Source organism: Chelonia mydas, chromosome 2 (assembly GCF_015237465.2).
Source record: "Chelonia mydas isolate rCheMyd1 chromosome 2, rCheMyd1.pri.v2, whole genome shotgun sequence".
NCBI lineage: Eukaryota > Metazoa > Chordata > Testudines > Cheloniidae > Chelonia > Chelonia mydas.
Genome location: NC_057850.1, coordinates 35,880,521 through 35,907,010, shown reverse-complemented (window position 1 = coordinate 35,907,010; position 26,490 = coordinate 35,880,521). Strand labels below are relative to the sequence as shown.

Here is a 26,490-nt window from a genome sequence, read left to right as displayed (position 1 = left end):
CTCAGTGTCCTATTTTTTTTGTTTTCATAACTTTAGAAGGTGGTACCTGATATAATGGCATGATTATTTTTTAGACGTATCTTTTGGGAAGCTGTGCTTCAGACAGAAATATTGTGCTGTATGACATGAGGCAATCAACTCCATTAAAGAAGGTAACTTTGTTTTCTTGCTGTTTTAATAATTTGTTCATAAAATGTTGATAGCAGTTTTGGTAATACAGCAACACTTAAGTAGCATGTTAGCATGGAGAGGCCCCGGACAGTTTAAAATTAGTCCCTGACATAGTAAGCATTGGGGATTTTGGACCAAGTGGGAGTTCTGTGAGTGTCATCTCTTTAATTTAAACTAATCTGGGGTGTGAATTTTTGTGATTTAAGCCATGCAAAGGGTTTAAAAAGGGCCCTCTTTTCATTTCAAATTGGCTGTCATACTCTCTCTGTAATTCATTGTAAATGTGTATGAGACTGGACATAAGAGTCTTAAGGCTTGTCTACACTACCCGCCAGATTGGTGGGCAGAGATAGATCCAGCAGGGGTCGATTTATCGTGTCTAATATAGATACAATAAATCGACCACTGAGTGCTCTGCAGTCGACTCCGGTACTCCACCAGAACGAGAAGAGCCAGCGGAGTCGACGGGAGAGCGTCAGCTGTCGACTTACCGCAGTGAAGACACCGTGATAAGTAGATCTGAGTATGTCGACTTCAGCTACGCTATCACATAGCTGAAGTTGCATATCTTAGTCAACCCTGCACAGTAGTGTAGACAAGCCCTTAGTTATGTTCATTTAATGTAGTGTTCCTACATGTGTGATGTTTTTTCTTGCCGGAGGGGGAGGCAAAGTAATTTTTTTTTAACTCTTAAAAGACTTTCACTCTCAAAAAAGGAGTTCCAGTTTAGGCTGTGCTGAAAAATTGAGCTTACACATATTTACAAATGGAAATGACAAGCTTTTCTTGAGCTTGCTTGAGTTAAATGATGTGATCGATACATTTCTAGTTAAAACTGAATAAATACTTTGTCAAATAACATTTATATTTATATAAATTATTTTGTACACAACATGTGAGTTGTCACTTGTCTTTCCATAAACATTTTAGGCAAACCATTAAATGTAAGATAATTCACAGCTGAGTATTTATGAGCAGATAATGTGGTTATTGGGTTCAAGGACTGACTCAGCTTGATGACATTTTTGCTTCTATGGGAGCGCAGCGTTCTGGCTCTTTGTTACGCACTGAGAGTCCCTATGGTGTATTATGCAGTCTGTTCCCACACAAAAAATCTGTCTTTGATGTGAGTGGGAGCCTTGTGTGGGGAAACAAGCACCAAACATCAGTAGAGCCTCAGTGATGATCCAAAATAATGTGCCTAGAAAGGCTTAACCGAACAGTATATCTGCTCTTTGATTTAAAATAAATTAATAAATTTTAAAAAATCTGACAGCAGCATAGGTCTCTTGTAAGAGAATGGAAATACTTCAAGATTTTTAGTATGTGAGAAAGTGCTTTTGGTGGGATGCAACTATAGCTCTACATTCACTCTATTCCAAGCCATCATTATTGTTTATTTTTCGTACTTAAAATAAGTTCTTAGTCCTGGTAGTATTACTGATGTAACTGAGTGAGTGAGCTGGATTCTCCTCTGTTTCACTTATCAACAGAACTGTTGTTAAAGCTCCAGTTCCAGAACCAAATTCTGGATTCATCTTTTTCCGAAGACAATGGAGTTGCACTTCTCTATAGTTGAGGGCAGAATTTGGCCCACAAAATCTCTCATTGGTGATGATGTGCTAGCCATAACACACAGATAAATGTAAAAATAGACTTCCATGCAGTTTAAAGGAGCCTGTCAAAGTTAGGAATGTAGGCTGTGTGGAGATGTAGGAATCCCCATTCAACAATTTTCTCGCTGTTCTATGCACTTCTGCATTGGTGATCTATTGTTCTTTGGGTTACTGCCATGCAATCTAGTGAAGAGGCCCAAGGGGACCTTTGTTTAATTAAACATTAATATATAGATAGTCTAACCACCAGTGGAAACAGAGAGCTATGCTATGAATTGCCATAGTCCAACTATTTTAGCAATAGTAAATATAAAACTATGATAGGAGGTAAAATTTAAAAAACCTCCACCACCAAACCCTGGCTTGCAGATGAGAAGCTTTTAAAGCAACTGTAATGAGGTGCTGTTTTCTTATAGTAAAGCAGTTTAAAAACGAAAAAAAAAAAAGGAATTCAAAACTAGAAGCACTGCTGCTGAAGAAAGATAAATGATACACTAATGATACAATGGAAGTCTATCTGGAAGTCTTTGAAAATGATTTATTTTTAAGAGAGAAATAATCAGTAGAAAAATATGTGCTACATTTAAAACAAAGTGGCTGTGAATGGGTGACGAGAATGGAAAACTCCTGGCCTGATTATCAGACAAAGATGCAAGATTTATCACTTAATTAGAACTGATAACCATCAATCACACCATTATTAAATAACGATTCTGCAGTATTTATAAAAACCTATGTGCGATCACCCTAATCGCAGACCTTCACAAAGCTAATGACTCCCTAAAAAAGAGCAGAGATCTCTTTCCTTTCAGATGTACTAGCTTTAATTTAGGAGATGAGATACCATGGCAGTGTTCAGGAGGGAACTGCAGCTGTGCAAAATAAAGCCCTTTGTTTTTCTTCTGTCTAGTGCAAATTGTTCTATTTAAGTGTGTACATTAATTTTGACAATTCTTGGTATATACATTACCATTACTTTCTCCACTTGCATTCCATTCCACAACTGTTATATGTGGCACACATTTTTAATGCAAACCCTATAAATATAAAAAATGAATTCTATAACCTCTATAGAGTCTGTACTAAAGATAAACATAAAAATATTAGCCAACATAATTGAAAAGATATTTATTATGGGGGAGGAAGCAAACTGTTAGATGGTAAAACTTGCAGATGACACCATTATTTAGGATAGTCAAGGCCATTAAAGACTGCAAAAAACTTCATAGGGACTTAACAAATTTGGATAAATGGGCAGCATTATGGCAGACGCAATTCCAAATGCAAGGTAATCTATACTGGAAGGTATTACTTGAACTACACATGAATATTCCTGGGCTCTAAATGAACTGTGACCACTTGCAGTGGAGTAGTCCTAAGGGTCATTACAGACAGCTTGAGGAAAACATTTGCTTAATTTGTGGTAGTTAATTTAATTTAAAAAAAAAAAAAATGCAAACAGTGTTCTGGTGTTTAACAAATGGAATAGAAAACAACACTGAAAGTATTAATGCCATGAAATAAATCAGTAGAACACCTAATTGGAATACTCTGATCAGTTCTGGTCCCCCCGCACCTGAAAACACATATGGCACAAGCAGAATGTATTCAGAAATGGTGATGAAAAGGACTACAGGCATGGAAAACCTTCCACGTGAAAAGATTGGGACCATTTTAAATGTGTAAAAAAATGAATGGTGTAGAGAAGATAGAAAGGGTAAATGGGAGCACTCATAATTCAAGAACAGGAAGACATTCAGTGAAATTAAAAAGTAATCAACTTAAAACTGTAAAAAGGCAATCATTCTTATATTTGAACTGCCTAGAGAACCAAAATGGCGTTCCCATTGTTTGCAATACTAATAAAAACCTTAGCTGATCAAATAGGCAAAAAACTCAATACATACTAAAGTGGGAGAGATGAGTAAATGTGTGTGTTTGTGTTGCTTTTAATCTGCAGGTCTCCTTATTGACTCTTCACATAGGAAACCTCTAGCAAGTGTTCATGGTTTAAAAATAAACAAAACCAGTGTCCCCAAGGACTTCTTACCTGAAACTTGCCCTAGTAAAGAGTTCTCCTCATTAAATGTCTGGACATTTCTATAATTTAAAATAGAGATCATGAAGTGGTCTCTGTTAGAAATTTAAAAGTTGCTGTAGTGGCTGTGTAAAAAATCACACCCACAGTAACTCAAATCTCTTCAAGCCCCAGGCTGAATTCTACAACTGCTGTCAGGCATAATATTAGATATGTATGGTAACATTATTGGTTCAGTTGGTGTTTTTACTTGAAAAATGTAGAATGAGTCCATGTGTGAAACAATGGACTCAAGATATAGTAGACATCATTCAGTTGGAAAAGAGCTATTATGAAACAAGAGGTGAAGGCATAGATTTGACCAAAACTGGCTCCTTCTGAGTGGGAGCTACCCATACTAAGACCCAAATCAAAACCAACAAATGCTTAGCCACTTCTGATTCACCAGTAATACCAAATAAAAGAAAAGGAGGACTTGTGGCACCTTAGAGACTAACAAATTTATTTGAGCATAAGCTTTGGTGAGCTACAGCTCACTTCATCGGATGCATTCAGTGGAAAATACAGTGGGGAGATTTATATACATAGAGAACATGAAACAATGGGTATTACCATACATTCTGTAATGAGAGTGATCAGGTAAGGTGAGCTATTACCAGCAGGAGGCGGGGGGAGGGAAACCTTTTGTAGTGATAATCAAGGTGGGCCATTTCCAGCAGTTGACAAGAACGTCTGAGGAACAGTGGGGGGGGGAGGAATAAATGTGGGGAAATAGTTTTACTTCGTGTTACCAAAAGAAACTACAGCATTTGGTCAAGAAACTCCCTGAAAAAGCACAAGAACAAATCCACACAGACACACCCTTGGAACCCCGACCAGGAGTATTCTGTCTGCTACCCAAGATCCATAAACCTGGAAATCCTGGATGCTCCATCATCTCAGGCATTGGCACCCTGACAGCAGGATTGTCTGGCTATGTGGACTCCCATCTCAGGCCCTACGTTACCAGCACTCCCAGCTATCTTCAAGACACCACTGACTTCCTGAGGAAACTACAATCCATCAGCGATCTTCCTGAAAACACCATCCTAGCCATGATGGATGTAGAAGCCCTCTACACCAACATTCCACACAAAGATGGACTACAAGCCGTCAGGAACAGTATCCCCGATAATGTCACGGCAAACCTGCTGGCTGAACTTTGTGACTTTGTCCTCACCCATAACTATTTCACATTGGGGACAATGTATACCTTCAAATCAGTGGCACTGCCATGGGTACCCGAATGGCCCCGCAGTATGCCAACATTTTTATGGCTGACTTAGAACAACGCTTCCTCAGCTCTTGTCCCCTAATGCCCCTATTCTACTTGCACTACATTGATGACATCTTCATCATCTGGACCTATGGAAAAGAAGCCCTTGGAAATTGTTGAAATCATGGTGAGATTCCTCATCCCACCATCAACCTCAGCCTGGACCAGTCCACACAAGAGATCCACTTCCTGGACCCTACGGTGCTGATAAGCGATGGTCACATCAACACCACCCTATACCGGAAACCTACTGACCGCTATGCCTACCTACATGCCTCCAGCTTTCATCTAGACCACACCACACAATCCATTGTCTACAGCTAAGCTCTACGATACAACCGCATTTACTCCAACCCCTCAGACAGAGACAAACACCTATAAGATCTCTATCGAGCGTTCTTACAACTACAGTACCTACCTGCTGATGTGAAGAAACAAATTGACAGAGCCAGAAGAGTACCCAGAAGTCACCTACTACAGGACAGGCCCAACAAAGATAATAACAGAACGCCACTAGCCATCACCTTCAGCCCCCAACTAAAACCTCTCCAACACATCATCAAGGATCTACAACCTATCCTGAAGGACGACCCATCACTCTCCCAGATCTTGGGAGACAGGCCAGTCCTTGCTTACAGACAGCCCCCCAACCTGAAGCAAATACTCACCATCATCCACACACCACACAACAGAACCACTAACCCAGTAACCTATCCTTGCAACAAAGCCCGTTGCCAACTGTGTCCACATGTCTATTCAGGGGACACCATCATAAGGCCTGATCACATCAGCCACACTATCAGAGGCTCGTTCACCTGCACATCTACCAATGTGATATATACCGTCATGTGCCAGCAATGCCCCTCTGCCATGTACATTGGCCAAACTGGACAGTCTCTACGTAAAAGAATAAATGGACACAAATCAGACGTCAAGAATTATAACGTTCAAAAACCAGTCGGAGAACACGTCAGTCTCTTTGGTCACTCGATTACAGACCTAAAAGTGGCAATTCTTCAACAAAAAAACTTCAAAAACAGACTCCGAGAGACTGCTGAATTGGAATTAATTTGCAAACTGGATACAATTAACTTAGGCTTGAATAGAGACTGGGAGTGGATGGGTCATTACACAAAGTAAAACTATTTCCCCATGTTTATTCCCCCGCCCCACCCCCCGCTGTTCCTCAGACATTCTTGTCAACTGCTGGAAATGGCCCACCTTGATTATCACTACAAAAGGCTCCCCCCCGCCCCACTCTCCTGCTGGTAATAGCTCACCTTACCTGATCACTCTCGTTACAGTGTGTATGGTAACACCCATTGTTTCATGTTCTCTGTGCGTATATAAATCTCCCCACTGTATTTTCCACTGAATGCATCCGATGAAGTGAGCTGTAGCTCACGAAAGCTTATGCTCAAATAAATTTGTTACTCTCTAAGGTGCCACAAGTCCTCCTTTTTCTTTTTGCGGATACAGACTAACACGGCTGCTACTCTGAAACCTATAATACCAAATAGTTAGTTACTTTTTACCAAAATTTAAATTTAGAATATTGATCAAATATGTAATAAAACTTGGCTATAAATTTATTTTTGTGGCTTTGGTGTAAGCCGTGCAGTGTTCACTTACTGTTAACTAGTTTAAAATTAAATTTTCATCCACGTATAATAAGCTGAGAGAGAGAGTTGAGTAGAATAAAGATTAAATACAAAACTTTGGCTAGGATTAGAGTTGACGACAGTCTGTTTGAATTGCTCACTTATTAATAACTTCTGTGTCGTTATCCATCTAATATGTGGCAGGAAGAATCACTGTGTGCAAATAACTCTCTTGATATGGTGGTTGGAAGCTCCTCCATGCCTCAGGAGAGACCAGAGCTACTCTGTTAATAGATGACAGATGATTTTTTTTTTTTCTCCTCCCCCAACAATTCCCCAGCTGTCATTACGATTACAGGACTCCTCTTCAGGGTGGGAGAATAGAACATATGGCTTCCTAATACCTTTCATCTAATCGACTGTTAGCAAAATGTGTGGGTTGTCTTACTAGGGTAGTTGTCAGCTCCATCTCGACTACTTTAAGATGAAGCTGGTTTTTTCTGTGGCCATCTGGTTTTCACAAGTTCAGGATGCAAAATTCCTGACTCATAATCAACTTACTGCCAGTGGTACAGGTCCCATTTTTACTTCGGGCTTGTCTACGCTACCCGCCGGATCGGTGGGCAGCGATCAATCCAGCAGGAGGTCAATTTATCGCGTCTAGAATGGACGCGATAAATCAACCGCTGAGCACTCCTGTCGACTTCGGTACACCAGCAGAACAAGGGAGCACAAGTGGAGTCGATGGGAGAGCGTCTGCTGTGATATACTGCAGTGAAGACACCGCGGTAAGTAGATCTAAGTACGTCGACTTCAGCTACACTATTCACATAACTGAAGTTGCGTATCTTAGATCGACCCTGCGCGGTAGTGTAGACAAGCCCTTAGTATATCTGTGGTATTATACTAACTACACCCACCCAAAAACTGCTAGGCACTTCTCAAAGCAGACAAGATATCATCTTGGCCTGAGGAATTAATAAACAATAATTTCTGACATAGTAAGAAGATAACAGCTGGGGTGGGGCATAGTTGCAGAAAGGACAGGGGCAGTATTAATTTTAAATGTGGTTACTTAGCAAAGACTAATCCATTGCATCATCCGTCAAAGATATCTTTTAAAGAAATAAATATGTCAAATAGATAAGTAGATTTGAAAGGTTCCTTTTGGTGTTATGGAAGAAATGGACCTTCAGGGGAGATGTAAAAGCAGCTTGGTGGACCGGCTCAGGAATGGTATTCCCTGGGTAAAGGGCAGCATGGCATGGCATAAAGCCCTTGTTACATGATATGTCTCCACAGAGAACTTAATTGCAGCATAATCTGAAGGAAAGACCTCACAATTTGGGACAGGAAGTCCTGAGTCCTAATCCTTGGACTGCCACTGAAATGCTCTGTGGCCTTGGGTATGTCACTTCACCCTTCTGCCTCAGTTTCTGCATCTGTAGAATGCAGTTGTTTACCTGCTTCCCGGAGGTGTTGGGAGATTTGGTTTGTGTGTGGAGAATGGCCACTATTTATTACTTATAACAATGTATTTTTTTCTCAGGTTATCTTGGACATGAGGACAAATACGCTCTGTTGGAACCCCATGGAAGCTTTTATTTTCACTTCAGCAAATGAGGACCACAAGTAAGCATGCTATCGCTTTTTGGTGATCCCTGTTAGTTTACTTACCTAAATCTTATTTATTCATCCTTATTCTACAGTATTTTTATAAAATCACTTCACATTTTATATTTGAGTCACTTAAGTAAATGACTAATTAGAAAATCCTAGGTTTGTTGGATACATTGTTGTATTAAGTAGCAGACCACTCTTTCCACATGAATCAGTAGCTGGAATTAATACATTGTCTTTTACTAAAAATTAGCCACCATTTTGTTCTCTAAGGGCCTAGTGAAGCAGTCCTTCTTTGGCCTTAAAGTCAATGAGAGTGTTTGAAAGACCTCATGACCTACCTTTGCAAGACCAAAGATAGTGCTACTAAGGAGGGCTGTAGTACTATGTACCCACCAGCTACTGTTGTACTCCCAACTAGCTTTCTCAAACTAAATCTGCTGTTCATATATTTACAAGGTCTGTCTGTCCTTGATATGCCTGTGTCACTTATCTGCACTGAAAGTTATGCATAATCATCAAAATCAGAGTAACTATTTCTGTAGGAGGAGGAAATGGGAATATAAGATGACAGCTCTTCGGTCACCATTTTAGCTCACAATAAGAAAAAGTGAATTGATGTAAGTGTAACCTACAATGGCACTTGGAAATTAAACACCATTGATCCGGCCACAAGAGCAATGAAAGTGCTTATTTACTTGCCAGCGATCATGAATCCTGGCATAGTATGCTAATCAGCTATTTTGGCATGAACATTTCTTTTTAAAAAAAAATAAAAAACCTCTTGATTTTTTTTTTCCACAAAAGGTTTTAGTACTTAACCTTTGCTAACTCTTCCTGTCTCCTAAAGCACTTTTTTGGGGGGGATGGCATTGGCCACTTGAACAGTCAACCTAGTGTTGGAAAAAAGCCTTCTCTCTCTCTAATGGTGTTTAAACCCAGAAGCACTCAGGATACACTTCATACCTTTCTTTCCAAGGAGCCAGTGGTCCGAAAACAGAGATCACCGCTTTCTTCTATAATACATTAATATAGTGACTCTTCTTGAGGATACTCTTCCAAAGAACTGGTAACTGGCTATGTCGTTGAAAAGGGGAATACACTGGATGCTCTGTTTATTCCTTATTTGTGTGATGGGAAAAGTAAAGCCTCCTAAGCAGTTTAGTACAACTCATAGCTTGTAGCACCACTGAAGTGATCAAAACTTTATGAAGTTGGCAACCACTATTAATTCCTCTAATTTGTGTTTAAAAAAAATAGTTTAAAAAAAAAGTAACAATACTTGTGTACTGTTGTATATCTTCAACACATTGTACAAGCATTAGTTAATTAAATGGTGGAGTAGCAGGTGCGAGTGGGAGAAGGAGGTCCTGCATTCTGAAGGAGTTTGGTTCCCTTCCCCATTCCCCAAGCAGGCAAGGATTTCCCTGTAAGCGCCTACTGGGAAAACCTCTGGAGTTGGCTGGCCTGCCTTCAGTGAAGATGCTACCACACCAACGGGAGAGCTTCTCCTTTTGGCGCAGTTAATCCACCTCTGCGAGAGGCGGTAATTATGTTGATGGGAGAAGCCCTCCTATCGACATAGCGCTATCCACACCAGGAGTTAGGTTGGATTAACTCCGTGGCTCAGGGGTTTGGATTTTTACACCCCTGAGTGACTTAGTTATACTGATGTAAGTTTATAGTGTAGACCTGACTTTAATGAGGGCAGTGTAGCAGAGAAGAGAGGGTGGCAGGCAGGGCAAAGGGTGTGCCAAGTGGAATCTGAGAAACACACAGCAGTTGTAGATGGTACATTTGAGGCTGGAGGTGGGAGGAATGAAGGAGGAAGATGTGGTAGCTTATGAAGCAGGTTGAGCCAGAGAACCAAAAACAGGCTGAGGGAGAAGTAGAGTAAAGGAGACTCCCTTTTCCTGTACGAACAGGGAAGGAATCCTAACTCTAGCAATACAGCTAAACTTACTAGCTAGTATGTGTTCTGTACCTTTTTTCAAGTCCTACGATTCTTTTCATGCTTTATTAGCAGTTGTCTGACTTGAAATAAACAGTTTTAGGTCCTAGGATCTAAAAGCTGAGCTTTGTGGGTACATATAATCACATACTTCAAAGAAATGTATGGTGATATAACATGCATTTGATAATTCAGTTCATTTGGAAATTGGTATCTGAAAAGCACTAATCTTTTTCACATAAGTGTTTATATGAGATGGTATTTAAAGCATGGTGCCTTCTTTTAATTAGCAAATTTCTTTTACAGCTTATATACATTTGATATGCGTTTTCTTGAGTCGCCTGTAATGGTTCACATTGATCATGTGTCTGCAGTTCTTGATGTGGATTACTCCCCCACTGGGAAAGAATTTGTATCTGCCAGCTTTGATAAATCTATTCGCATTTTTCCTGTAGACAAAGGTCACAGCAGGTCAGTGATTTTTTTTTCTTTCCCCCAAATCTATCTCTTAGGTCTTCCCCCCTCCCCCCCGCCCAAAAAAAAAATGCTTAGCTCTCTCATTAACCTATATAATCAATAGATTCCCATTGCATGCCTATAGGGTCTCATCATATGAATGAATGTAAATACTAAATCACTGTCTAAATTTTTATTAAATATATTAGAGTAAAACTCCTATTTAATGAGCGGTGAATTTTGTGTTCTAGTTTTGAGTGAAAATTATAAGTGGAATCCAGGGATGAAATTTCTCTAGCCTGTTAAATCATTTTTTTTTTTCTCCTCTTACTGATATTTCTGGTACTAAGGTGCCAAGGACAGAAGTAGTAGTCTAAGTGAAACATTGACCATTTCATATAGAACAGGGGATAGATATACTCCTTGTTTCATGATGTTATGTCCTTTGGGAAGGCAGCCGAATGTTACTTCCCTGTCAAGCAGTATATCTTGTTACAAACACACCTTTGATTTCTGCTGTCACCTCAGACCTCTCTTGACACTATTGCTTTCCAAATATGTCTTAGATTGAATATTAATTCTGAATTATTATTCCTAGATGTATTAGTTTGCATTTGTCCATTTTATCTCATTTTATTTCCTGCCTTTATTTCTGATCTGTATAGGTCCCTTTGTATATCTCTGTCACCACTGATGTGTACAACACCTACAGTTTTGTAGCATTTGTCTTTTTATGGGCTGTTTTTTCTCCTCCTTTTGAATGATTACATACAACAGGATGTAAAAGATTCCTGTGGAAACATTCTGGACACTTCGCTGATCTAATTAATTTTCACTTATTATCTTTTGTTCATGCTTCTCTATCCATGTGACAATGTTTATATCCACCACAGTTTGAATTTTTTTTCATGTAAGATTTCATAAGCATATTAAGTACTACACTATAGTTTAGATTTCATCGACTGTGCACTCCCTTCATTATTTTTTCAATTTGATCAAAATCAAAGAAAGTTATCAGGTTTGTCTGGCATTATTTGTTCTCCATAAACCTGTACTGTTTGTTGTGTCTGGTTCCATTATTCTCTACTCTTGTAGGTTCTTCCAGTTTTTTACTCTTGCTGCTTTATTTTAGTGGAAGACTTGCCAAATAGCATTTGCAAGACTTGCTCTTTTTCTTAAGAGATGCCTTTTCTCAAAAATAGTTGCCAGTGGTTTAAGTTTATTAATTATTTCCTCTAGGATGTTGGAATGCATATTAATCAGACCGGCTGATTGTGTGGAGTCCATTTTATTATTGACAGCTTCCTTAGTGTACTCTCCAAACTGTTCATATGCCCCTTTGTCTTAGTAAAGGCCAACTTTTTTTTCCTGAGTCCTTAATAATTGATCTACAAAACTTTTAGTTTTCCTTCAATCCTGGAATTGTGTTGCAGATACCCACTGTAGTTCCTTGACTATTTTTTTATTTTTGTATTGCTAAGCAAAGTTGTAGCTGTTCCTCATATGTCAATCAGATAACTATTTTAATTGTTTTTTGTAAATATTTTTGATCCATAGAAGGGGAAAAGAGGTAGAACTGTGTAGCGCTGAAGGGGGGAAGAGGGAAAGCGTAAGTGCAAACTACCAGGAAGCTTGCCAAAAAGAAGTCTGAGCTGATGGTATCCACTTGTGTATCCAGATGTATTGGGGGGGGGGGGGGGCGGGTTTGTCTGTCTGTCTGTCCCTGGTGCACTAGTAGCTCTGAGAACTGAATGACTTGACTTAAGTACCTCTTTAAACCAGGACCACAATCTTGTCACAGTTAATTCAGAAGACTTTATTCGCAGTCAGGTGGGTTAGGAACTTGTTCTCTTTGTTTTTAAGGAAAGCTTAAATTTGAAACTTGAAACTGTAGGGAAGACACAGACCTGATTATTCCTCCTTGGGGTATGGAGGGAACGTGCCTTTTTGGGTATGTCTATAGTGCAAGTGAAGGTGTGGTTGTAGCATGAGCAGGCATACCTGTGCTGGTTTTAATTTAGCGAGCATGGGTAACAGTGACAGGGTAGATGTGGTAGTACGGGCTTCAGCACAGCTAGATGCCTAGTACAAGCCCGCCAGGGAGCCTGTGTACATACTCTGGTTGCTAGCCTACGCTGAAGCCTGTGCCGCCATATCTACACTATAGTTATTACCTTTGCTAGCTAAATTAAAACTAACAGTAGATTGTCTACCCATCACACTTTCACTTATAGTGTAAACATACCCTAAGTGGGGAGGGGAGTCTTTGTGGAAGACCTTACATGTTATGAGGAAGCTGTAAACACTCTCATTGGTATTCCAAAGTTCAGCCTTGAAGGCACATGCCCTCAAAGGTACACACAACTCCCATTGTACACAGATATGAAAAGGCAGAATTTATGGCCAGATTCTAAGCTGATGTAAATTGGTGTATTTCTTTTGAAGTTTATGGAGCTATGTCTGTTTACACCAGGTGAGGTTGTAGCCCCTGATAGATGATACTAACTAACTCTCTATAGTTCTTGACTTGTTTTACAAGACCAGTAGTTTGGACTTTAATGGAGGCAGCCTGATCCAGTGTATTGGATGCTGCAATAAGACAAAAGACCTAGGCATATTCTTAGCTCTGCAATTGCTTTCCTGTGTAGCCAGGTCAAATCACTTAACTTGTGTGTGCCTTAGGGCTTATCTATAGATGGAGTTATTCAGGACTAGCTCCGTATGTCCTCTTATTCCATAATAAGTGTGCCTTGGTTTTATTTAGCTTAGCCCAGTGGATTAAGCTAAACAGCAAAAAAAAGGCACTTTTCCTTTGGAATAAGTGTGCGCACAAATGGAATTGGCCAGGAATAGTTTTTGTGTTTTTAAATCATATCCTAACTTAATCTGAATTAATTTTCAAGTGTACATAAGCCTGTATTTTGCCAACTCTAAAATAGCAGTAATGATACTTGGCCACCACTGTAATGTATTTTGGGATTGATCTAAAGTCCACTGAGGTCACTAGACACACCCCACCCCCTCATGTTTGTGTAAAAGGCACTATATGTGCTAATTATCTGTTAAAACTATTTTCTATCTGGTTTATTAATCGAATATAGATTTAAATAATACAAAAATTAAAGTTTAAAGTTTAAAACATGAAGTTTGATTAAACTAAAAATGTTCAAAACTTTAGAACATTGGTAAATATATAAGATGTAGTAAATTTTTGTTTGTTTATGTAGCTGAAACCAAGTTATTGCTTTACGTGAATGTTATTGATCCACTTGTTTGCGTGGTAAATATTGAATGAAATCCAAATAGGAGTTTGTTTTGAATAGTGATTTAAATATAACATTTAGAAGCATTCACTCATAATTTAGCTGAAAAATTCATAGTTTGTTGAACACACGAATGAAGCATTTCTGAAGGTCAGTGCAAATTTATTTTTCAAATATTGCTAGCATTGTTGACCAAAAGGTTGATGTATTGTCTATCGGCAGAAATTATTAGTTATTGATTTAAAAGCAACATTACTGTTCTAAATCCTTCACCTGCTTGTCAACAATGGTCACTCCCCAGTGTGTGCTGAAGCATTTTTATTTTAAGCTGTTTTCTCATATGGCTTGCAAATTCCTCATTGACTGACAGAGGAAGAGGCTATTTTTCAGGGGGTAAAGGAGGAAAATTGCAGTGAACAGTAACTGACACATCTCCAAATTCATATTGATGCTCTTAGGTTTCAAACATCTTCTCACTCATTCACAGTATTGGTGCCAGACAGACTAAGTTTAGCTCTACAATTCCCATATCTGTAATGCTTACTCAAGACATTATAAATTTCACTCACAATATTTGTTAGTATAAAGAAATAGCTGTCTAGGATTTGTAGATAGTGTATGTCTGTATGACTGACTTTGGTAATCTAAGGAGAGCAATTCTTCTGCTAGTTAGATGCCATGGAAAAGATGAGAGGTTGTTTTTTGTTTTGTTTTTTTTAAAGTATTATCTAAATAATGTTTTGTCAGTATATTTTAGGCAGAATTTAATTGGAGAACTTTCCATGTATCAGTTTGGAGATTATTCCCCTGTAAACAAAACCATTTTAATCAGTTATGGTTATTGTAGAACAAATATTCAGACTTTGAAGAGAGAACATTATGATAGGTGAAAGGCAGCAATGATTAGGAAGGTAACTATAACACATTTTCTAATGATTCTTTTGGCTTCTTTTAGAGAGGTATATCATACAAAGCGAATGCAGCATGTCATCACTGTCAAGTGGACCTCTGACAACAAGTACATTCTGTGTGGCTCAGATGAGATGAACATTCGTCTGTGGAAAGCTAATGCTTCTGAAAAACTGGGCGTGGTAAGATTTTTGTGCTAGCTTCACCAGTTATCTCAAGACTGATTAAGATACAAACAGTATTTTCCCAAAATTAAAAATAAACTTCTAAAAATTCAGAACTTTCTAAAAGGAAAACATAATTGAAATTTATTTTGAAAATTTTGAGATAATATGCAAATCAGCATATCAGTATTGGCAAATATTTCACTCATTGTAACCTTTAGTGCTACCTCCATTGTTTATAATATTAGAATCATGCATTTTTGCCCAGTAAAGTATTTCTTTAACAAATATGACAAAGTATACTGTTCAGCTTGTACCAGTCTGAATAGGATTTGAGCCTTCCACATCTACGATGCAGGTGTGAATTCAGGTCTGAGTGGTAGTGACAAAAAACCAAATTCTGTCTGTCTCTCACCAACAGAAGTTGGTCCAATAAAAGATATTACCTGACCCACCTTGTCACTAATATCATGGGACCAGCATGATTACAACAACACTGCATACACATTCTGGCATGACCTATGTCCAGTGCAACTCCATTAGAGCGCAGTGTCATTATTTGCCAAAAACTGTTCTGTGATCTGTTTGAAATAAGTTGGTGCTCTTTGTATAGTTCCTAATGGGGTAGATCTTCATATACTGAACAACTTGCTCTGGTATAACTGAATATTTGTCTAGTTAGTCTATGCGAACCCCTAATATAGATGTGTGTAATTCTGTTCAGTGTAATAAACATATCTATTTTAAGTGTGACTTAGAACTCATTTAAGCATGTCTGTTAGGGGTTTATACCAGCATAACTCGACAGACTTTTTATTAACCTCAGTGCAAGTTGTATAATACAGTAAAGGGTAAAATCTGATGATATGATTCGTGCTAATTTGTACCCTCCTGAGCAGACTTAGTAAGAAGATCAAGTTCTGAATGGGCATGGACAGTGAAATTACCCTCTCCCTCTCTTGGAGTAGTCCCTTCAGGTCATGGTGGAGGCATATCAGTAGGGCGGTTGGGAGTTGCTTGCACTGCTACTGTTTATTCTATATTAGTCTACAGAGCTGTCAGTCTGATATCTTTCACAGTAATGCATTTTTCTTTTGTAAAAGAGAGGAAGGGAGGAATTTTAAACTGTAATCTGACCGGCAAAATATATGTAGCCTATGAACATTTATATAGTAACAAATTATCATTGAAATTAAATTTCTGTAAAATGTTGACTGGCCACTTTCTTTATTTAGGCTGCTGCAGTAGTCATTTTGGTCTGTATTTTGGCTGTATTTATAAGGAGTTTTATATGTAGCTGTCCAGATAGGTGTTTTTGTCTGATACTTACAAAAAACACTTCTAGTTCTAGAGACTGTGTGACATCCATTGTGTACTTCTCTGTTGCTGCTGATTTTGTGTGGAAGGGGCTCAGCTACTGCAGTGTTGGACAGCAGTATAACACGATAAGAATAATTAGTTTATCCCACTGGTTGCTCATCATATACGATACAGATGTACCCTCTCACATCTGGCATCACAGTATGAGCCAAAACTCCATCTGCTTCATTCATCCTCTGTATACTGACTGAGAAAAGCACTATGTTGTCTCCATCCCCCATATGGTTCTAAAACAGATGCTGTCCAGAAACAGGTTTGATGTGCACCTTTACTCTGCACACTCTTCACACAGGGGACACAGATGAGTATCTAAAGCAGTTGTTTGCAACCCTTCCAGACTGCTGTACCCCTTTCAGGAGTCTGATTTGTCTTGCCTATGCCAAGTTTTACTTAACTTAAAAACTTGGGCTTTGGCTTCAGCCCCATGTCACAGGGCATGGGCTCTCTGTCCTGGCCCCCAGTGGGTCTAACCCTGGTGCTGGCGACCCCATTAAAATGAACTTGCCCACAGTTTGAGAACTGCTGATATAGTATATAGAACAGTATAGACAAATCATAGACTATATGAAATATTACTTTGTACTGAGTTCGCTAGTGCTTTTTATGTAGCCTGTAGTAAAACCATGCAAATATCTAGATGGGTTGCTGTATCCCCTGGAACATCTCTACGTACCCCTGGTTGAGAACCACTGATCTAAAGCACGCTGATATTCATATCAAATGTTAGTCATTCTATATGTATGATGATGTGGTATTTTTGTTGCAGAACGTAGAATATTCCATTATCCCTGTTAGGTGGACAGAGGCAGAATACATGATCTGGAGTTAGGTTGTTTTGCGAATCTTTAGGTGCAGCTTCCTGAAGTTTCATTTTATTAACTACTGGTGGCAGTGAATTAGTCTAAGAACTGCTGCTTTGAGTTTAATAGGATGGGTACTTGGTTTTAGGAAGTTATGGACAAAGGCAGCATTCCTTTTGCATGTAATGAACATAGCTACTTAACACTAAGTACAGTAAAAGCTGTGTTATCGGGCTGGAAAGCTCTATAAACTGGAAAGCTCTGTAAATCACATTTCTAATTTTCATTGAAAGTCTGGTTGGTGCGGGGCAGGCAGGCTCCCTACCTGGCTCCGCATGGCTCCCTGGAAGCGGTGACATGTCCCTGCTGCTTCTAGGTGGAGGAACAGCCACGAGGGGTTTGAAGTGTGGGAGGGGGTGCGGGGCACGGACTCTGAGGGAGTTCGGGTGTGGGAGGGGGCTTGCGGCAAGGGTTTGGGGTACAGGATGGGTTTTGGGGTTCTGGATCTCAGGCGGCTCCCCGCAAGTGGCAACATGTCCCTGCTGCCTCCTAGGCAGAGCAACAGCTTTGCACGCTGCCCCTTCCTCAAGCGCTGGCTCCACAGCTCCTATTGGCCAGGAACCGGCACACCGCACTCCCTTCCATGCCCCAACCCCCTGCCCCAAGCCGCCTCCTGTTCCTCAACCTCCTCCCAGAGCCCGTGCCCCACACCCCCTCCCACACCCCAGCCCTGAGCCTCCTCCTGCACGCAAACTCCCTCCCTCTTGTTAATTGGAATTTTTGACTTACCGGCACCCCCCATTCCTCCAACATGCCGGTTAACAAAGCTTTTACTGTATTCTGAACTATTTAAAAATAGTTAAGTTGTAAGCTTGGTATACAATCTAGTATTTTGTGTGCTTTTTACCCTATACTATACAGATTTCACAAGGGAGACTAGTGTTTCTCAAATTGGGGTCCTGAACCAAAAGGGAACTGCAGAGGGGCACAAGGTTATTTTAGAGGGCTTGTTGTATTGCCATCCTAACTTCTACACTGCCTTCACAGCTCAGCAGCCAGAGAGCAGCAGCTGTGGGCCGAGCCCCCAGCTCTGCAGGCAGTGCCCCGCCAGCAGCAGCACAGAAGTAGGGGTGGCAGTACCATACCATGTCATCCTTACTTCTGCCCTGCTGCCTTCAGAGCTGGGCGGCCAGAGAGTGGCAGCCGCTGACTGGGTGCCCAGCTCAGCAGGCAGTAGTGCAGAAGAGTGGCAATACCATGTCATGCCATCCTTACTTTTGCAGTGCTGCTGGCAGCAGTGCTGCCTTCAGAGCTGAATTAAGGGTAGCTGTACCACAACCTCCCCTGCAATAACCTTGTGACCCCCAGCTCCTTTTTGGGTCAGAAGCCCTACAATTACAACACTGAAATTTCAGATTTAAATAGCTGAAATAATGAAATTTATGAATTTAAAAATCGTATGACCGTGCAACTGACCAAAATGGAGCATGAATTTGGTAGGACCCTAATAACATAAGGTGGACACACAACTGATGGGAAACACAGTACCCAAAGAACAGTTATCAATGGTTCACTGTCAAACTGGGAGAACGTATCTCGTGGTGTGGCCCCCCCCCCCCAGGGTCTGTCCTGGGTGTAGTATGCTTCAACATTTTCATTAATGACTTTTAAATGGAATGGAGAGTATGCTTATAAAAATTTTAAATGACACCAAGCTGCGAAAGTTTGTAAGCACTTCGGAAGACCGGATTAGAATTCAAAACAACCTTGAAAAATTGGAGAATTAGTCTGAAATCAACAAGATGACATTCATTAAAGACAAGCTAAAGTATTACACTTAGAATGGGGTGGAAATCAAGTGCCCGAGTACAAAATAGGAAATAAGTGGCGAGGCAGTATTGCGGAAAAGGATCTAGCAGTTATAGTGAATCATAAAGTGAATGAGTCATCAGTGTGATGCAGTAGCAAAAAGGGCTAGTATTCTGTGGCATATTAACAGGAGAGTCATATGTAAGACACAGGAGATAATTGTTCTCCCTTCTTGGCAATGGTGAGACTTCAGCTGAAGTAGTGTGTTCAGTTCTGGGCACCGTACTTTAAGAAAGATGTGGACAAATTGGAGTCCGAGCAACAAAATTATAAAAGGTTTAAAAAACCCTGACCTGTGATGAAAGATTTAAAAAGGGGCATATTTAGTCTTGAGATAAAAAGATTGAAGAGGGACCCACTAACCTTTTTCAGATATGTTAAGGGCTTTTATAAAGAGGTCACTGATTGTTCTCCCATTGTCCACTGAAAATAGGACAAGAAGTAATGGGCTTAATTTGCAGCCAGGGAGATGTAGGTTAGATATTAGGAAAAACTTTCTAACTATAAAGATAGTTAAGTACTGGAATAGGCTTCCAAAGAGCCTGTGGAATCCCCATCATTGCAGGTTAGAGAGACACCTGCCAGGGATGGTCTAGGTTTACTCGGTCCTGCCTCAGTGCAGGGGGCTGGACTGGATGACCTGTCAAAGTCTCTTCCAGCTCTATGTTTCTATGATTGTATAAGAGCATACTTCTGGGGAAAATTTTCAAAAGTGCCTAAATGTCTTAAAAAGCATAAACCCATTGACTTTCAGTGAGACTTAGGAACCTGAGTCACTTAGACACTTTTTTGAAAATGTTTCCCTCTTTATCCTAGTGTATTATGTGTATACAAGTCAGAGAGATGAAGTTAAATTCTGAAGACGGAATACAATGCTAAATTCTAGCCAGTGTGCTGCATAGATACATGGCAAAGAACACAAGGCTAGTTAGCAGAAGTACATGTGGAAGCTGGCTTTCCCAGTTTTGGCTTCCCAAACACTGTAGAGAAGCTGCTTTTATAAAAGGGGCATCACCAAGTCTGGCTAAGGGGTTTTGGGCTGTGGTCTGCATACTTAGTGCAGTTATGCTCCTGACCCAGCAACAACTTGTGTGCAAAACGCCCTGCACAGGTTTTTTTCCTATTTAGATTAGATATTTAGTACCTAATGTGCCTCTCTGCATGGTATCTAAGCATTGTAATATGTTGAAATTGGAGGTTGTTTGTGGGTCTCCAATCCACTATGGGTTCTTATTCATACAGCTTTTGTGGCATGTATGCATGACTGTTTGTGGGGATGTATGCTAACCAGAATTTGGCCCCATCAGCTGCTATATAATTGAGTTTGAGGTTCTTTGTCAGTTCGGTGCATAGATGTATCTGCTAAAATGCATGAGGAACAGAACCAAGAACAATAAGGAAAATATAATGCTGTTGTATATCAATCAGAAAATCAGTGGTGTGCCCTCATCTGGAATATTGTGTGCGGTGCTGGTCTCCCTATCTCACAAAAGGGTATTGCAAAATGTAGAAGGGATTCAGAGAAGGACAATGAAAATGAATAGAGGCATGAAAAAACTCATAAAGAAAAATTGGAAAGGATGGTATTGTTTACCTTAGAATGGAGAAAAATAAGAGGGGACATAAGGAATGGGACAGAGAAGTTAGATTGGGAGCTTCTATTCTTGTCTCATAACACAAGCACAAAGGGATCCTCGGTGAAACTGAAAGGAGGTCAATTCATAACCAGTAAAAGGAAATAGGCTGTGGAACTCGATTCTGTAAAAAAGTCTGAGTATTTGTAATAAAAGCTGGGGGTGTTTGGGCTGCCGTATTTTCTTAGGTGGGAGGATTTGATTGAATGATGCATACAAATATCATTGCATTTCTAATACACCAGCACCTTGTAAAATGAGGTACTTTGTTGAATTAAGATTTACTTATGCTGGGGAGGCCTGGATCATCGTGATGTTTTATTATTGCTAATAGCAATTTAGGGGTTTTTTCTAATTAGAGAATTCTTCTTTGGCTTGTGCATAGTCTTTTACTTCCCATTCAGGCACGATAGATATGAGACTAAAAGTGAGCTGCTTATTTTGTGTCTTGTGGCTGATGAATGTTCGTCTGACTGGAAAGTTGTACTTGCAGCACTGTGGCTGCCCAAGTATTCATCAGTTCTGACATCCATGTTTCCTTTGTTTTGTTAATGCATTTGGCATTGCTCTCATTACGCAAAATCAGTGAAACGTTCAAGAATCAAGTCTCTGCAGGAGCCAGAGGCATACCATGTCTACACTCCACTGACAATTAAATCTATATGATTCTGTGTAAGGATTGGAGTTAAACTAAACCTAGTCCTTAGATGCACAGGAGAGATTGGCCTTTTACATACAATTTTAGCACTCTAACACATCAAAATAGAAGTTAAACTCTTTTCAGTAGCTACATAAAAGTAAATTTTAAAATGGGACTTAGTAGCATAAAAAAACATTCACCATGGGCTTCATAAAAACTGCAACTTACAATTCAGGTACTTTAGAGTCCTATTAATGTATAATCTGGAGTACTCAAGTACTTCTAATGCACACATACCTTAGTTTTGTAGAGGTCTAGGAATTTAAAAGGGGACTAAAATTTTAGTTTGATTTGGAGGAAACAAGCATTTAAAGTGAAAAGTGGAGAAGGCAGCACTGATGGAATAAAACAAGTAAGTCTCCTCTAAATATATCTTGGAAAAGGTCTGGTTTTTTTTGACTTGTAGAAAACAGGATACACTGAACCTACACCAAGGCTTTGAAGATCTTTACTAAACTTGGAATTGTTAAGACATTTAGTAACTTCTGATTCAGCAGCCTATACATGATGAATCCTTAATAGGATTACTCACCTAAGTAAAAGCTGCAGAACTGGCCAATAGTTGGTTCTGTTTCCTCTCCTATAAAAGTAAGGAATGGACTGAAAATGGAGCAGGAGACTGACCAATTAAAATGCTTTTTTAGTAAGGAATGGTTTGTATTCCTGTAAGTGTAAAAGTAAAACATTAGTGTGAGGAGAAACTGGAAGCCTGGTCGCACTTAGGGTTGCTGTTTACCGTTGCTATCCTATAGGAGATATGAAAAGAGCAAAAGCTTTTGATTTAAGTATTGAGTGAGAGTTAAAGGAAAGTGCATTTACAGCCCCTTGTATGTTTATCTAGCAAACCACATTAGCAAGAGAACATTGAGGTTGTCTAAATAGATGTGTGCTTTCAATCTACAGTATCAAAAATTTCCATTCTGCGACATAAGGCGAACACATGGGTAGTATGTGAGACATGGCATTGGTTTAGGAGTGATTTCTAGAGCTTGTGATGAAATGTGAATGCGACTTATCCACTTCATGCTCCTGTTTAACAACTCTGTGTGAATTTACTCTGTTATTGAATTGTCCTCTGACAGAAGGAGGACACTTTGCTAAATTGTAAATAAGCTTTACATAGAAGCATTATCCATATACATATGCATGTTTACTTTGCATTATATCTCTAAGGTCAAATTTGTTTCTGCAGAAGCGTTATTTGTTTTGTTTTTTGTTTTTTTCCACCATTGGGTTTTTTTGTACCCCAGCTAATCTGGATCAGGCCTCATTATGCTAGGCGCTGTACAAACACATAGTAGGAGACAGTCCCTTCACCCAGAGAGTTTGCAATCTAAATTGAGACAAGATGTAAGAATAGGTGTCACCAACCAATGGAATAGCTTGTGGTACAGGGAATGCAAGAGTAGCAATAATAGAAACACATTGACTATCTGTATGCACGGTGGGTAGGTGGAGTCTTAAACATTTAAAAAAAAAATCCAACTTGCTGCTAGAAATGCCTACTGGCTACCAACTAGTTGTAACCATTTGGCAGTTTGCTATAGGCATTATGGTCGATTTGAGTATCCTGGCTTTGTGTTGCAGCAATCATGAACACTTGAGTTCACTATTTGGGAGGGACTTCACCTCCTCCCCCATCCCCATTACTGGTGAGGTGTGTTTGCATGGCCCCTTGTCCGCTAGAGATGGGACCAAGAAGACGCATCTTGAGCCAAAGTTCTTATCTTGTCTAATGGTACAAAGCACCTGCTAGCTAGGTCCTTCCATCACTTAACTTGTAACTAAATCTGAGCCAAACTAAAGAAACAAAATGTTGTAGGTAACCATAGTCCTTGAGCTTAGTGTCTTTTTTGTTTTACTTACAGTTACATTTGGATGTTGAGCCTGCCCTTTCTAAATTATCAGTGTATAGTTTCTAATGCAATTCGGCCTTTGTGCTTAGGGTTTTTTCTTTATTGTTAATGTTATCAACTAGGGCTTGGTCTACACTACAAACTTACGTCGATATAACTACCGACAACCCTGAGCAACGTAGTTATGCTGACCTAACCCCTGCTGTATACAGCGCTATATCAACAGGAGGGCTTCACACTGACATAGCTACCACCTCTTGGGGGAGGTGGTGTATCTACACCAATGGAAAAATCTCTCCCATTGTTATAGTTAGTGTGTTCACTAAGCGCTACACTGGTTCAGACAAGCCCTTAGATGCAAGTAGGATGTAAATTAAGTTTCGAGGTAATAGTTAGTAGCAGTAAATTTAGTATCCAGTTAGTTTCATTAGGGACAGGTGTAGCAGGTCGAGCACTCACTGCCATAGCGCCTCCTGCTGGTCAGTCCAGGAATTAGCTCAGTCCAGTCTCAGAGCGCTTCCTGCTGGCCAGTATCTCCCTACGTATACCTGCTTCCTCGTCAGTCTCCACCACTGTGCTTCAGGCCCCTTTCTCTTGGGTGCTGCCCCACAACAGCGCCTCCACACTCTGGGTCTCCCCTCCCAGGGGAACCCCCTCCCCCTATGCCCACCTTGCCTCAGTGGCTGTTGCCAGTTGTCATCTAGCCCCTTTTCCCTGTGGCAAACTGCAGTCTGTAATGGCACTCATCATTGGCAAGGGGGTTGGACTTGCTTCCTTCCTAGTCCTAGCTGTCTTCCTGTAGCCCCAGTACCGCTTTCCTGCCAGGCCTTAGCCTGGGAGGTCGCCAGGCCTGAGCTCCCCAGCTCAGCCTGCCCCTTCCCCAGCACTGCTCTGTCAAAGGTACCATGTCTCTCCCAGGCAGCTAGGTCCTTCTCACTCCAGCCCTGGAGTGAGACTCCCCACTCCTTACTCACAGCCCTCTATCAGGGCCAGCTGAGCCCTAATTGAGCTGGCCACACCTGTGTCCAGCCACTCAGCCAGGCTCCCCCAGCTGTTCTCACTCCTTTTATCCCAGGAGTGGGGTAACTGCCCTGCTACAGTAAGGAATATGTGTAAATAAAAGTGAGCTGCAGTAAGAGGCTGTCATAAATATAAAGGGAAGGGTAAACTCCTTTAAAATCCCTCCTGGCCAGAGGAAAACTCCTCTCACCTGTAAAGGGTTAAGAAGCTAAAGGTAACCTCGCTGGCACCTGACCAAAATGACCAATGAGGAGACAAGATACTTTCAAAAGCTGGGAGGAGGGAGAGAAACAAAGGGTCTCTCTGTCTGTCTATATGCTGTTTTTGCCGGGGTTAGACCAGGAATGGAGTCTTAGAACTTTTAGTAAGTAATCTAGCTAGGTATGTGTTAGATTATGATTTCTTTAAATGGCTGAGAAAAGAATTGTGCTGAATAGAATAACTATTTCTGTCTATGTATCTTTTTTGTAACTTAAGGTTTTGCCTAGAGGGATTCTCTATGTTTTGAATCTAATTACCCTGTAAGGTATCTACCATCCTGATTTTACAGAGGGGATTTCTTTACTTCTATTTACTCCTATTTCTATTAAAAGTCTTCTTGTAAGAAAACTGAGTGCTTTTTCATTGTTCTCAGATCCAAGGGTTTGGGTCTGTGGTCACCTATGCAAATTAGTGAGGCTTTTTATCCAACATTTCCCAGGAAAGGGGGGGTGCAAGTGTTGGGAGGGGTGCAAGTGTTGGGAGGATTGTTCATTGTTCTTAAGATCCAAGGGTCTGGGTCTGTAGTCACCTAGGCAAATTGGTGAGGCTTTTTACCAAACCTTGTCCAGGAAGTGGGGTGCAAGGTTTTGGGAAGTATTTGGGGGGAAAGACGTGTCCAAACAGCTCTTCCCCAGTAACCAGTATTTGTTTGGTGGTGGTAGCGGCCAATCCAAGGACAAAGGGTGGAATATTTTGTACCTTGGGGAAGTTTTTGACCTAAGCTGGTAAAGATAAGCTTAGGAGGTTTTCATGCAGGTCCCCACATCTGTACCCTAGCGTTCAGAGTGGGGGAGGAACCTTGACAGAGGCATTGGCAGAATATGTCTGAATTCTGACAAATGTTGCATTGGGGATTTAGCTTCCCTAACCTAAAAGGCATTCTCTGGGCAGGATAGATAGCAGCAGCTGAGTTGCTGAAGTCCTACTACTGTTTTTGAGCTTAAGTGCAGTACAAATGCAGTTTGATTTAAAAGGAGCATGATTTCAGCTTCTTAGTTATTCCCATTCAACAGACAGTTCTTAGGGTAAGGACTCCTTTGAGAACTGCTTCTCTAAATTCTGTGTACAGTGGAGAGGGCACTGAAAATGGTTGGGCTGTACCTCTCCTACTAAGGCCACGTCTATACTATAGCAACACAGCTACAGTGTTGCAGCTGTGCCCCTGTAGTGCTGTAGCGCAGATGTTTCCCACGTTGACGGAAGGAGTTTTTCAGTTGATGCAGTTAATTCATCTCTCCAAGAGGCGGTAGCTAGATCAATGGAAGAATTCTTCTGTTGACCTAGCTGCGTCTACACCAGGGGTTAGGTCAATTTAACTACAGCGTTCAGAGCATGACATTTTTCACAGCCCTGAGGTCCATCTAATTTTTAAGTGTAGATCAGGCCTAAGATACAACAATCGAGAGAGTTGATTCAAGGGCAGATTTTACCAGTACTGACAATATAGGTGCCATTTTTAGAGTTTCTTTCCTTATTTCTCTCTCCAGACTTCTGTTCCCAGCAACCACTCCTTCCTTCCCTACATCACCTCTTATTTTTTATCCCTTATATTTTTATCCCTTATATTTCTAGTTCCTATCAGTCTAGGGATTGAAAAGATTTTTATGGTCAATCAACTTGAGTTCTTTTGCATGGTAGTGTTAAACACTTCTTTTATGAAGAGGAGTGGAGTTTGTTTTGATGAAAATTGATCTTGGATTTGCCAAAACCCAAAGCTGTCTACACACTGGTGCTGGTTAGGAATGTGCACATAGGTTAAGTGCCTTAGGCAGGACTTGTCAACCACCCATAGAATTGTATAAATCCTAATGTATTAAAGTGTAAAATGTTTTAGTCTCTCAACTCTATGGACCTGGTCCTGCAAGC

At 40.3% G+C, this 26,490-nt stretch overlaps 1 protein-coding gene across 2 annotated transcripts in view; it reads left to right on the top strand.

The window, feature by feature from the left end:
* DCAF13 (DDB1 and CUL4 associated factor 13) overlaps positions 1 to 26,490 on the top strand; it is a 44,417-nt gene that overhangs the window by 12,671 nt on the left and 5,256 nt on the right. For both annotated transcript variants that reach the window (XM_037892158.2, XM_007056098.4), the window contains 4 exons: positions 75 to 152; positions 8,291 to 8,373; positions 10,619 to 10,783; positions 14,987 to 15,122. In XM_037892158.2, the coding sequence (XP_037748086.1) occupies positions 75 to 152; positions 8,291 to 8,373; positions 10,619 to 10,783; positions 14,987 to 15,122 (462 nt within the window). The remainder of the gene's footprint in view (positions 1 to 74; positions 153 to 8,290; positions 8,374 to 10,618; positions 10,784 to 14,986; positions 15,123 to 26,490) is intronic.